This window comes from Fusarium keratoplasticum, chromosome 4 (assembly GCF_025433545.1).
Source record: "Fusarium keratoplasticum isolate Fu6.1 chromosome 4, whole genome shotgun sequence".
In the NCBI taxonomy this organism is placed as follows: Eukaryota; Fungi; Ascomycota; class Sordariomycetes; order Hypocreales; family Nectriaceae; genus Fusarium; species Fusarium keratoplasticum.
Window position 1 is genome coordinate 4,816,713 of NC_070532.1, and position 13,355 is coordinate 4,830,067.

A 13,355-nucleotide genomic window follows, 5' to 3' on the forward strand; every position below is an offset into this window, starting at 1 on the left:
TCCGAGGCAATATCTTTGTCAATCTCACCTTATGAAATATCTTTGTCAATCTCACCCTATGAATAGCCGTGCGCACCTTGAGGATTTGATTTCCCACGTGCATCCCCTGGCCCAGAGCCTCATGCTATTTTATCCAGACACGAGACGACAACGTGGTCAGGCAAGGACCCTCGACATCGACCTGAACTTGAGGTGCTTGCAGGGTGGGGAATTCAGCCGCCGACAGGACTCCCCTTGGTGGGTTGAGGATCCTCTTCGCATGCCACCTTTGGGCCTGTACTGTATAAGCGATGGTATCATGAGTGGGCGGTCAACATCTTAAGGCATCACGCTGAAAAGTATCACAGACATTGACGACAATGGTCTGTGTTTTGTGTTCAACATCTGTGCTACACAAGTACGCTCAGCACACCCCAGCCTTTATCGGCATCCAAACACGGCCATCGGGGCCCGTCTCGGCATCCATCGGAGCCCGTTTCGGCATGCACTTTATAGGTCCGTCCGCCATCGAGGTCACGTCTCATGATCAGCCGGCTCCACGCCTTGCGGATTGCTGAACACGTCCTCCGGGTCCCACGTCCTCTTTACCCGCGTCAGCCTCTCTAGGTTGTCCGCCCAGTAGAGATTCTGTGCCGCCGTCCGGTTCATCCACCCGTCCACGTACCCGGCGTACGTGGATCGGGCGCCCGGGGCCGCTCGTAAGATCCGCTCGTGTACGCCGTCTAGAAGACTCCGTGTTGAGTCCGATACTTTGCCCACTCCGGCGCCGTAGGACTGGTACATCATTATCTTGTCCCGGTGTGGGTATGCGGTCGCGTTGCCCGCCGTGTCGGCCGTTGCACCGCCTTCGGTGTTGAAGAGGATGACGAAGGGAGCCGTTTGACTCTTCTTGTTCTCAAGGAAAGCGAATATGTCGCTAACAGCCGTCTCGTTTAGTCTGTCTTTCCTCCGTAAGGCCAATGATTTGGTGTAGAACGCCGTAGGGAGACTCATCGCTGCGCATCCCACTCTTTCTGCTTCATGTAAGAGGTGGCCCATCCAGTTCGTCAGCCAGATAGCACCATCCTTGGCCCCAGGGAGTCGATCAGGGATTCCGGATGCGCGGTACTCTGCATCAGTCCCGAAGAAGGTTCCTGTGATGAGTACGCCTAGTGGTTGGACGACAAAGAGGCTTGCAAACCGTCGATCAAGGGTTGGATCAGCAATCAGCGCCTGCCAATCCCTGTATAGAGTCGACATGTTTCCTGGGGTACCAAAGGCAAAGTTGTAGCTGTATTCGACAATACCGTTGGGCTCCGGGTGAGTCTTCACCACGAACTTGGTGACGATACCGAAGTTGGCTCCAGCACCGCGCAGCGCCCAGAAGAGATCCGTATTCTCCGTCTGGCTCGCTGTACGGATGGTTCCGTCTGCTGTTACCACTTCAACTTGGACTACGTGATCGAGAGAGGTACCCCACAGGCGCGAGATTGGTCCGAGGCCGCCCTTTTTCCGTATTAGCCACTGTTGAAATGCATCAAGTCGGTGAAACTTACAATTGTGAAGTGACCCCCTACGCCCACACTCGAACACGTTCCGTGAGCCATGGCCCTTCCACCATTGGCATGAAGATGCGCGTCTAGTTCTCCAAGATGCATCCCTCCACCGATTGACGCTTGCCACGTCGAGTGGTCCATAGTGAAGTTTTTGAGGTTCCTCAGATCAAGCACTACAGCTCCGTCAACCCCCCCGAGGCCAAAATTGCTGTTCTCATTAGCACAGCTAGAAGTGATCTCCCTGATGATGCCCTTACCCGTATGAGTGACCGCCAGATCTTGCCTGGACCTTGAATCCGTTTTCCTTTGCGCATTTGACCGCTCCCGAGACATCGATGGCAGTCCTGGGTCGAAGAACTGCCGCCGGGGTCACTGGAAACTCGAGATTGAACGGTATCGCCCAAGGGAAGAAGAGGTTTTCACCAGGATATCTGACGCAGTCGGGGCGGTTTGCACAGACGGCATCGAGGCAGTCACGAATGGGCGTGCTGGTGCCGCTCCCCATGTCGATAAAGTAGGATATGAAGAGTAAAAGATGGAAGAGAGGAACTTGAGGGGCTAGGATCAGTGATAAACGCATGATGGCTATATATACTCAAGGTTATCGTAGGTAGGTTGTGCCGCAAGCCGATGCATCATCGAACTTTTGTGCGTGGCCTGTGGGATTTTCAAAGACCAACATGTTCATCGGGATGATGCCTTCCGTCTGAATCATCCTACTTTGGCAGGGAACAAGCGAGGAAGTCGCAATCAATGTTGGTAGCCGTGCCTGTGGCATAGTTGAATGGGGGATTCATCTGGGGCATGAGTTGCACAGATATCTTATCGGCTGCCTTTACTACACAGACCTAATGACAGGTGAATCGGTCGGTAAAGTGTAACTGGCTCTGTTGAAAGACCATGACGGTTGGCATGCCGATGCAAAATTGCTAAGAAGGTGTGGATTGCAATTCAAGCCGTAGCTGAGGACATGGGTCGGAGCTTGGTGGCAAAGACTCATGATGCAAGTTTACTTGGTGTAACAACACTCACATTCTCAAACTCGATAAGCAGAACGTAACTATTTCAAACTCCATAGTCGCTCATTTGAGACAGTTAGACCTCGAATCCAAGATTAGCATTGCCCTTTTATCAGGCTGTTGATGCACTAGCACCTTGGATGGGATGGATGCTAGGCAAGGATGCAGGTAGTGATGTTGCCTATTGTTGTCTGGTGAGGTGATGCATGGGGTCCTGTTCTTATGGTTGGACGGCCTCCAGGCTGCCAAAGGTACATTCCTCCTTGGGTGAGTCAGCTTAGTGGGCCAACTGAGGGGAATCTAACTGACATGGTATTCGCCATGCGTCTGTTCGACTAGTACATAACAAAACTTGCCATGAGCGACTATTCCTTTCTCCCATGGTACCCTCGGGGGATTCAAAAATTCCTTGACGCAAGCGGAAGCAACTACGTGGCGCTTATTGATGACCAGACAGTACTCAAATTTCCCATTGTCCCGCCACATGAGGATGAGTCCGCTTACTCGGCTGCCGGCTGGAAATACAGGAGACGGATGAGGGAGGTCTCTTTGCGCGGGCTGCAGATTGAGGAAAAGATCCTCAAGAGGATAGGGCACCACGAGAGAATCATTTCTGTCAAGGGAAGACATGAAGATGGGCTCCTCCTCGAATACATGCCCAATGGTTCAGTCCAGAGATACCTCGTTTCGCATCCTGACACGTCACTTGGCCAAAGATTGAAATGGGCATTGCAAGCTGCCGAGGGTCTGACCTTTGTTCACTCCAACCAAGTTGTCCACTGCGACATAACAACCGGAAACCTCCTCTTGGACCTGGCTCTCAACATCAAGATTGGCGACTTTGAAGGAATTCTTCTTCATCCGGATGGGACCGCCGCTCTTGATGGAGGTGCCCGGTATAATACCCTTTCATCCATGCCCCGGGATGACGAAGACTGTTGTGATTACCAGACCGATCGTTTTGCTTTAGGGACAGCCATCTACTCCATCATGACAGGCCAGAGACTGTTTCTAGATCTTGACCCTGTTGACGAAGGCGGCGAGGTGCAACGTCGCTTCAGGGCAGGCGAATTTCCCATGCTGGAAGACGAAAAGGGAGGTCAAGTCATCCGGAAGTGCTGGATGGGCGAATACGAGTCGTCAGCTCAAGTAGTTGATGATATACAAAGCGTACTCCGGGCATCAAAACCGAATGGCGGAGATGAATGATTGACTAGAGGCCACTAAGGACGTTATGGGCGATGCGACGGTCACTTTGGACATGTCATGGGCTGGAGTCATACTGCAATATTGGAAGATATCTAACATTCAGCCATTACCACTGAATTAAGCTGCCAGTCAGTCTGCCGCTCAGAGGCAGAATCATCTATGCCTTCCTCTGAAGAGTCTTCCTTGCCCCTCGAGCCGTGATAGCGGTAGCCCTCCCATCCTCGTCAACATCAAACACAAAGTCGTCGAGCCCAACGTTGCCGTATGGCGGTTCGCCAACCCCAGCCCAGGCACCACAACCGCCAAGCCAAGGCTCATCTCTTGAACCAAATACGCTTTCGTTGGTGTTTAGACCGTATACGCCCCTGAAAGCCACTTTGCCGCCTCCGTGAAGTCCGACAGGGTAGAGGCGCAGATTCGCCCTTGGACTTGTGCTGGACACAGAATCGGCCACCGACAGGGCTGCATAGTATGTGACGAGCAAGTCAAGGTCTCCCGAAGTCCAATTCTGGACTCCAAGGCCCATATATCCGTCCAGACCAACAATCGTCATCTCCATAGAGTTATCAGTCGCAACGTACGTACCCGCAAGGTTCTTGATGGCCTGCTCAGCGGCGGCAGCCTCAAAGGCTGGGACCATTATGTCTGTCACCATCTCGTTGATGATATTCATCTCAAGAGACCTTCGATCTGGTCCACTAATTGGGGGCCTGCCAGCTATGGTGACCATAAACCCAAGTCCATGATCGGGCGAGAGGGCCATCTGGGCATAGTAGGCCAGAATTCCGCCGTTTTTGGTGTAGAGATCAACCAGGCGGGTCCCCGATGCCTTGGACGATGCACCTGGAACCGCGGGGGTTTCTATTCGTCGAATTTCCCAGGGCATGCCGACTGAGAAATGGCCATCTGGGGTGTTGGATATGGGCTTCAGCCACCGGCGCGTCACCACTGGGGATAAAAGAGATGAGGAAAGAATCGACTGGCCGATGGCTGCCATGTCAGATCCGGTGGATAGCATAATGCCCTGACTGAGATGGCCTCGAATGTTAGAAAGAGTGGAACCCAATTGTAGACCATACTCACGCGCTCGAAGTCTCATCTCCTACATCAATCTTCCAACCGCTTTCAATCTCGCCTCCGGGGATGATGGCATTCAGGTTGTCGGTTACCGGTGGCGTTGATAGGTACGTGGCGTTCAAGTGAAGAGGGCGCACAATGCTTGACTCAAAGACTTCAGAGAAGGTCTTGTTTGTAATGCCCTCCAAGGCGTAGGCTAGGATTTGGAAAGCGGGATTGGAGTAGATGGGCATGTTGAACGGCGCTGTCACTGGGTGGAGAGCCTTTATACCTTCAAAGAATTCTATATCAAGGTGAGTAAATGATGAGACAGTATTCCGTGGGACAGCATACCTTGTCTCGAGCAGGCAGGCAATTTGGTATCGCTGCCACAACTTGGGATCTCATTATTTGGTAGGACAGGAAGACCGAGCTGCTTTTCAGTGGAAGCGTTGTAGGCAAAGGTAAGGTCAGCAACTGAAACTGTAGCCCAAGTCAATATCAGAGTTGAACAAGCAAAAGACAAATCACATACAATCCTTCAACAGGCCAGCCTGGTGCCCTGCCAGAGCTCCGATCGTGATATCCTGCCATCGCACCGCATCAACGGCGCTATCATCAGGTACGGAAGCAGCTGCGAGTTCGGGGACCCATTTCGTGACGGGATCGTTGATGTACTCCATGCCAGTGGCTGCCAATAGGGTGTAAACCGCCACCAGCTTGGAGACGCTTCCAATCCGGAAGACGGTGTCCCTGTTCAGGAGGCCTGCGGTGAGTGAGTCCTTGATCTGGGGTGCGGCATAGCTGTAGTTGAGAAGATGTTGATCCGTGGAGAAGACTTCGAGATGGAAGGAGGCGTTGGCAGCGCCTAGAGTCCCGTTGCTCAAAGCTGCATCGAGGCTTTGTTTCAAGTTGTCGATGGCTTTGGTGACAATGGTTGACTTGAGTACATTGGTGGGAGCAGGATAAATAGGGCCCCATAGAGGGCAGTCATGGGCGGTCTGGGCCTCAGACAAGCTGAGGAGAGTCAAGAGGCCAAGGACAAGTCTCGGTGTCTTTGAAGGGTTGATGAACATGATGAGTGAGCTGGCCGTAATCCGTGTATGAGAACAGATGTTGTTGAGGAGAGTATCATGGTGGTGACCTCGCGATTAAATAGTTTGCATGCCTTGTTGAGTTGACCATTCTGCTCGTAGGCTTGTCTACACACGTTCTATAACACGGGCTGCCCGCCCAATCATAGAAAGCCCAAGTCCAACACAACATCCTATTGGGGAGTTCGTCAAGGATGACCGTAAGCAGAGGACCTGGAAATACTTGAGGGCAAGGATATACGTCGAATCGGCCGGGTCATCACGAGGCTTAGATGTATGAATTTGTTGCCAGGATTGATATCCCCGCTCAGCTGCACAGGAGAAGGCTTTCTCACTTACAAGCTATGGGGGTTCGTTAGGCATGACCCGTCGTTATGTCGAAGGGTAGACGAATCAGAGTTGACGAGTGCTCAACTGAGCGTCTTATTGGTCAGGTCGCATAATCTCACCCAGATATTTTGAAGGTGCACGGGCTTCTAACGAACTAACCGTATGCTTACACTGGGGGCTGGTCCGTACACTGCCACTCTGCTTGACGAAGCTCAAGGGGCAAGGGCACAAGAAGAAAATTGAGTATCTGGCTTGTTACGCGTCACCCTGTCGCGTCTCTAACCTGAAGAACGATCACAAGCTACAAGTCCTGCCGCCGACACATGGTTGAACAAGGCCATGGTATGTTCGCCATGGGTCATAGGAAGCGTGCCTTTCACCCCCGAAAAAGAACGGATTGCATTACTTGCAAGTAAGTCATGAACTCATAAGATCACTGTTAAATTTCCTAACTCCTACATAGGATACGAAGAGTGCGGTGTGACGAGCAAAAGCCGTCGTGCAATCGCTGCCTCTCCACTGGCCGAAAGTGTGACGGATATGCAGACAACAACAGCACTGAGCTGCCATCCCCTCCACCTTCAGCAAACACCCCGTCCTCTGAGACCCGGATACCCAGGCGAAACGCTACTATTTCCATGTCCTTGGGATTGCCATTGCCAAGGAGAAATGACCAAGAACTCCGTAGCTACCGCTTCTTCCTAGATGTCACAGCCTCCGAGTTTGCCGGCGTCTTCGATGCCGACTTTTGGCTGACTGATATACCGCGCACTTGCCACTCGGATCCAGCCATCTGGCACGCCGTGGTGAGTCTTGGAGCGGCGCACCAAGGTTATCTTGCAAGCCGGGGCTCTGGTCGTGCGGGTTCAACCTCGCCCTTTGCAGTGCATCAGTATAACCAGGCTGTCAAGCACCTCGTCCATCTGCCATCTTCACGGACGCCACCCGAAGAAAGATGGAGGGCGCTGATTGCGAGTGTGTTGTTCACCTATCTATGCAGTATTCAAGGTCTACACTCTCAATCTGGAGTCCATCTTGCAGCGGCAAAGAGTCTGTTGAGAGAGCTGCAAAACTCTAACCCAAGCCAATCCAAGCTGAACGCAACCCGAGTAAACCAATCCAAAGTGCCTGAATACCTCACAGCCAGCTCAGTGTCGTATAAAGCCGTCCTCTCCATCATTGCCAGCCTTGAACTCCAGTCTCAAGCTCTCAACAATCGCAACGCAAACGAAGCACCTGAGCTTCTCAGGGATGTTGACGCGTATACCGCTTGGCGATACTATACTGCACCGAACCCGACCGAGTCTTCAAGGATCTGCCAACATAGCAGATGTGTGCCGTCTCGAGCGACACCGGAGAGCATTGCGCGTGCTGGAAGGGCGTTTCAATCGTTGCTCGATGCGCTGATACTCTTATCACAACGTATCCGACCAGACAAAGCTGGGACTCTTGGAGGTGCTGATAAAGCGATTGAGAATCCCATCAGCCAGCAGCAACCCTATACTCGAGCCTTTCACGAGTTGAATACGGCTCTCAATATGTTTGTTTCGGACAGTTCGGGCGACTGTCTGTGCTTCGGGCCGCCAGACCAACTCTCATCCTCGACGCAACACCGAAATAAGGCGATAGACTCCCTCCGAGTCTTTCGAGCAGTATGCCACCCGCTGTTAGACTACCTCATGGGTGACTCGCACACCGATCTCAAAGCACACGCCATCCAGCTGCTGAACATGGCCGAGTCCGTATTTGGGAATGAGGCTAGGCACGAAAGATCTGGCGCAAGAGAATTCTTCCCCTCGCTTTCGATCACGCAGCCAGTCTTTGTGGTAGCTGCTACTGGCCCGACTCTGGCGTTGCGGCGCCGTGCTATGGCGCTACTGAGGCAGTATCCTCGACGCGAAGGCCTGTGGGACAGCTTATTTACCGCAGCCTTCTTGGAGGCGTGTCTTGAGCACGAGATTGCGCTGTTTCGGGATGCAAGGGGAGGGGAAATGGCTGGTCAAGCCGGGCTTGACGAGGTAGAAGTCATTCCCGAAAGCTGCCAAGTGCGCTGGGCCGTTTTCAGATTCACGGGGGCACACACGGCGCGTGTGAAGATGCAGACTTTGGCGGAATGGCTTGATGATGGGCCTGGACGAGAAGCGCCATTGACATGGTGAGCCTCGTAGCCAGACTCATTTCTGAATCCATCTCGGATTCAGATACTCTTGTCTAGATGGTGTAAGCAGCTTCCGACAATCTTGGACACGGAACACGTACATTACCAATGTTGGCTTCATTTAAAGACCAACAAGTCTCGATCCTTGTCGTCAAACGTCCAATGGTGTATCTTGGCGCATTTGCAGATGAAGAGATCGCCGATACTCAGCCTGATCATGTTTCCCAGGAGCAGCTCCATATCCATGCCAAGAGCCTGCCCCATCATGGTACATCTAACGATGAGTTGCCAACAATATTTGAGATAGCTCTCGAAGTCGGCTCGATTCTCAGGATGGAGTGGTTGGTCTGCAACACGTAGTCGACGCTTTGGGGTGTAGTCTGCCTCGTCAAGAATAGCATCGGCCAACTCTGGTGGGAGGCCCCTCTGACACAGGATCCATTGGACATGTGTCACATCAGTAGCGTGTGGTTGATAGCCCATGGGCTTCTCAAACTCCAGAAATTCTTGGTATGGCATCAACCCATATGGGTAGTAAGTCATATCCTGGTACTTTCCTTCCAGGAGATGGCCCCATCGGCCGATGTTATGGGGCGTAGGGTAAGATTTGAACTGACCCTTCTCGATTCCAAAGAATTGTCGGTGAGGATATGTAGCGATGTCTGACGTCCAACCGGATTTGGTACAATGGCGGACGACATACTGGTACGCCTTGATGGACGTGTAGGCGTCTGACGGAGTACCGGCGTTATCCCAAGTCTCCGGGAAGCATTGGATGAGATTGAGCAGGACGTAAGAGTCAATGGCCAAGCGGCAGATCTTGTCCCATCCAAGATCGGGCTGCATGCAAGCGCACTGGGATTGTTCCCACCAATTCTCCAGGTCGATGTATTCAGCGGCGCAGATTCGGAGTATCGTATCCATCTCTCCGTAGAGGAGCAGGGACTTGACAACCTCGAGGTTGAAAAAGCCATCCCTGTTGTGCCTGTAGAACTCGTAGCACGAGTTGTACGTGTGCGGGTTCAAAAAGGCAGACATTTTCCTTTCCTTGAAAGGTAGAGGACACTGGCATGTCTCATTAGGTTTCATGTGCTGGCAGAGCTTGCGCTTATTTGGCTCCTGCACGGTGTCGAATTCATCTGGCGCATCGTGATAGAGTCGCCAGCGGTAAACAGTGGGTTCGATGGTCTTGGCCACCTCATCCGAGATAACGACATCATCGTCTGCCGGGGGATCGTACGTCTTGGGATACTTGTCCCTCTCACAGCGCGCATGATCCAGAGCATTCTTGACAAAAGCGTTGGCAAAATAAGTCAGCTTCTTGCCGCGGTCAGGCTCCTTTCGGACGTGGAAGTTCTGGGCGTGGTGCTGGCATGAGTTGGCGGTCTTGAGCTTGAGAGTCGACGCGAGGACGGTCCAGGGGATGTTGTGAGCTTGGTGAGCCATTCGCTGAGACTGGCTATGAGATGAAGAGCTGAGGTGAGACGGATCACTTGGTGATTGCGATGGGATCTTGGTTGTTTTGATGGCGGTGATGTTGAGAGGTTGAGGCCAGATGTGGCGCCATGTCAGGCTGACTTGGGCCGGGAAAACGTGACTCAGGCCGAGAGATGATCAACGCGACGAATCGTAACCTCGGTAAAGATGAAAGACATTTTGGCATTAAAAGATTGATGAATTAAAAGATGATTCATTTGCATGGTTGATATACGCAAAAAAGGTACGAGGAGGAGGGTGTTTGAGCAAGTAGGTAGCTGTCCACAGTTGTGGGGATGGAAGAGTGCCATCGGCTGCATCTTGAAGCATGACCGAAACCGAACTATTATCGAGCCCAGCGATATTTTTTCTGCTAGAAGATATGGCTGATTGGAAGAATACTGTTGGCCTTGCATTCCAAAGCATATGGATTAACTCCAACCCTATATCGGCCATTCGCCAAGCGACTGATCTGTTGTCTTGCCCGACCCCGTCGAGTGTCGTTTAAAACAACGCGATAAGAGAAGCGCAGCTGTCTGCAAGGTACAAGCATTATACCCCTTTCAATCCTGAACCAGGTCATATCCCCCATTTCTTTGCACCCACGGCCTTCTCCAAACACGCCAGAATGTCATTTGACATCATTCAACAAACAAAAGCCCGCACATTAGAGACCAGAGCAGAGCAAACAATCCCACCCGAACTCCCGATAGCCCAAGCAGGGCCATCAACCACGGCCCGTCCAGGCGATATAGGGTCAGAACGAACGTGCTCGACAGGGAGAACTCAACAGCGAAGAGAATGACCAGAAAAGTCAGGAAGGAAGCTTGGTGCACCTGGAGGAGGGGAGGACCGGGGGAGAACACGCCGAATCGTTGAGGAACTCGTAAGATTTGCGATTGGACGTAGTAGCCTCGGGTGCCGATGGCGAGGAAGAGGGGGTTTGGACCACCGTCTTTGAGCCGCATCTTTTGGGTGATGGGGTTTCGTGGGTTATGTGCTTGATTTAAGCGCAGCCTGCTTCTGTATCAGCATTGTCCGCGACACTTCAAAGGAGCAACCAGCTTACCACCTGGGAGAAGCCGGTTCGTAATGTTATACTAGTATAGTTGAACCGGGCAAGGCCTTTCAACCTGTGGTGAGCGAGGAGGACGGGCCATCTTTCTTCCAAGAGAGGGGACGTTTGCGGTGCGAATAGTGCTTAAAGTTCCTGCACGGCGAGCCAGGGCTGGGACCTGCAGCTCAAACCTCAAAGCTTGCATAGGTATCTGGACACTTTGGCAAGATCAGTTGAGGGGATCATGACGTATGATGACTGGACCTGGATGTAAAAGGTCCTGTGATTGTCTACTCCGGTACTATTAGTTAAAGAAGGTGCCAATTAACGTATTTGGGGGATCCAGGAAAGACCATGAAGCTTATTACCAGAATGCATTGTGGTAATACAAACTTAAGGGATGGGAATGTGCCGAACATCCCTGCTGTTCTTCCCATGGGCCATCTAAACTCGCCGTGCCTGTCTTGTGCCACGAGAAGAAACGAATTGCCTATTGATGGAATTTCTCATTTCCTCGCCTTGTCGCCTCCCTGTCCTCATTGGCTTTACTGGGATAATTGGATCCGAAAGCTCCCTTGATATGAGTCTGAACCATTCCGCTTCGTAGGCTAGGATTACCATCTTGACCTTAACGCCCTTCTCTTGCTCAGACACGTCGCTCAAAACCTGGCTAATCTCTTGGATGAAATTGAGGCCTTCCACAGACTCGAGGAGGGAGCCCACCATGGCTAGATCAACAACCATGTACACCTGCCTTCCCAAACCCCCGATGATGCGTTTGAACAGGGTAAGCCATTCTCTCAGTGTCCTTTCGGTTTGAAGCTGTGAATAGTGCCATGACATTTGCTTCTCAGTCTGAACAACCCTAGGGAACCTCAGCGCCTGGTAAGTAAGATACTTCACCAAGTCCGTCGTTGTCAGCGTCGGGCTTGACCTTGGCTTCTGAGAGCTGGCCAATGCCCAGAGCGTTGGAACGGTCCACATTGAGAGATTCGCGTTGACGCCAAAGACTTGAATGGCCGATCGTAACGTGAAGGTGCCCTTGATGATTGCCAGGGATGAGCCGTTGCCTGAGGACCACTTTGCAAGCTTCGGGGACAACCAGAACTCGTTGGTTGATACGGGATTGCCCCGACCAGAAGCTCTTCGATGTCGGAAAAACAAATTTTGTTTGAGACATCGATCAGGGTCCTCAAACTGCTGAGAGAGGCTGTTGAGGACTTGGGACAGTTGCAGCTCCGACAGCTTCTGGTTGTTATTCAGCTGACCACTGGTGGTAATGGAGTGGAGGGCTGCATCTTCATTAGCATGAAGGATGATAAAGAGATCGATGCTTACCTTCCACCCTTGCTATAAGTTGATCAGTCCCAGCTCCGGTCCCATTCCTTGATGCTTCTACATTGTGCATCAACAGCTTGTGTTGCTGCCTGACCTCGTCTCTCAGACTTGATGCTGCGCGGATTAGGCCGTCTATTCGATGCGGCTTATCGCTCGTAGAATTCTGTACAGCGGTGATGGCCTTTTCAAGTTGACCGATGAAACCCGCATGCATGACTCGAATTTCAGTGCGAACCCCTACATCCGCCCACTCGTTGATCTCGTTGGTGCAACCCGTCATCCTCTGCAGTAGTTTCTTATACCTAAGCTCATGTGGCCGCGTGAAGCTGTGATATATATGGCGGAACTTGGACTCATTAAACCACGAGTGAGCCATCAGAAGGAACTGTAGCATCGCGGCGTAGAGCCTCTCGACGGCAACACGGATCTCCTTAGTCGGGTAAAGCATTGAAAGAACCCTGGCGCGTGGAAAACGCTGCGCAACTTCAAAGAGGGATGTTGATAGGAGTTCCAGGGTTTCTGCGTGGTTCACAGCACTCTAGTACATAATATCATCAGCCTGTCGAATTGTGCAACCAGTCTATCAACTTACTATGAATACTAGCTTCATGGTTCCCAAGACTAGAGCAACATACTCGGGATGGTGCTGAACAAAGACGTCCAGTACTTGGCTGTAATGGCAGATGGTTTCAGAGACTCTTTGGAGCCATTTCTTTGTTTTCGACGATTCCGCTTTGGCCTCGTACTTGGCCATTGCTTCGGCGACGACTTTTTGAACATTTTAGAGGGACTATGAGCCTTGCAAAAGTGCTTTGTCTTGGTCTGTTAGACTATTGCGGCGCTCAAAGTCTTTCTTGGCATACTCAAAAGCAGCCTTGGCCATGCCATCTCCATCTATAGTCTCAGTTAGGTCATGCCTACCTGTTTGTTCAAATGACTCTTACCTTGGCCGTCACCTTAATACCATGCAGTAAACGAAGATGCCCGGTCCATATATCCGTAGATGTACCAGTTTCCCTGACCCAGCGGCCATGCGATGACTTGTTTGGTCGGGTGTCAAGATTAGAGCTGGCCTAGCACATG

At 51.8% G+C, this 13,355-nt stretch overlaps 6 protein-coding genes across 6 annotated transcripts; 2 read left to right on the forward strand and 4 right to left on the reverse strand.

Moving 5' to 3' along the window:
* Positions 1–513: 513 nt before the first annotated feature.
* Positions 514–2,115, reverse strand: NCS57_00650500 (FAD-binding PCMH-type domain-containing protein; the record flags this gene model as incomplete). The annotated part of the gene is made up of 3 exons (XM_053056391.1): positions 514–1,485; positions 1,536–1,743; positions 1,793–2,115. 3 exons carry the CDS (start codon positions 2,113–2,115, stop codon positions 514–516), a joined length of 1,503 nt encoding a protein of 500 aa, XP_052915346.1.
* Positions 2,116–2,911: 796 nt separating this feature from the next.
* NCS57_00650600 (EKC/KEOPS complex subunit BUD32) lies at positions 2,912–3,763 on the forward strand (the record flags this gene model as incomplete). The annotated part of the gene is made up of 1 exon (XM_053056392.1): positions 2,912–3,763. One exon carries the CDS (start codon positions 2,912–2,914, stop codon positions 3,761–3,763), a length of 852 nt encoding a protein of 283 aa, XP_052915347.1.
* Positions 3,764–3,920: 157 nt separating this feature from the next.
* On the reverse strand, positions 3,921–5,895 carry NCS57_00650700 (Beta-lactamase domain-containing protein; the record flags this gene model as incomplete). The annotated part of the gene is made up of 4 exons (XM_053056393.1): positions 3,921–4,791; positions 4,847–5,123; positions 5,174–5,302; positions 5,355–5,895. The coding sequence occupies 4 exons, from the start codon at positions 5,893–5,895 to the stop codon at positions 3,921–3,923; spliced, it is 1,818 nt and encodes a 605-aa protein (XP_052915348.1).
* A 701-nt stretch (positions 5,896–6,596) lies between these two features.
* NCS57_00650800 (Zn(2)-C6 fungal-type domain-containing protein) lies at positions 6,597–8,402 on the forward strand (the record flags this gene model as incomplete). Its single annotated transcript, XM_053056394.1, has 2 exons — positions 6,597–6,655; positions 6,707–8,402. The coding sequence occupies 2 exons, from the start codon at positions 6,597–6,599 to the stop codon at positions 8,400–8,402; spliced, it is 1,755 nt and encodes a 584-aa protein (XP_052915349.1).
* Positions 8,403–8,518: 116 nt separating this feature from the next.
* On the reverse strand, positions 8,519–9,847 carry NCS57_00650900 (uncharacterized protein; the record flags this gene model as incomplete). Its single annotated transcript, XM_053056395.1, has 1 exon — positions 8,519–9,847. One exon carries the CDS (start codon positions 9,845–9,847, stop codon positions 8,519–8,521), a length of 1,329 nt encoding a protein of 442 aa, XP_052915350.1.
* Positions 9,848–11,378: 1,531 nt separating this feature from the next.
* NCS57_00651000 (uncharacterized protein) lies at positions 11,379–13,026 on the reverse strand (the record flags this gene model as incomplete). The annotated part of the gene is made up of 3 exons (XM_053056396.1): positions 11,379–12,226; positions 12,273–12,810; positions 12,865–13,026. The coding sequence occupies 3 exons, from the start codon at positions 13,024–13,026 to the stop codon at positions 11,379–11,381; spliced, it is 1,548 nt and encodes a 515-aa protein (XP_052915351.1).
* Between the last annotated feature and the right edge of the window lie 329 nt (positions 13,027–13,355).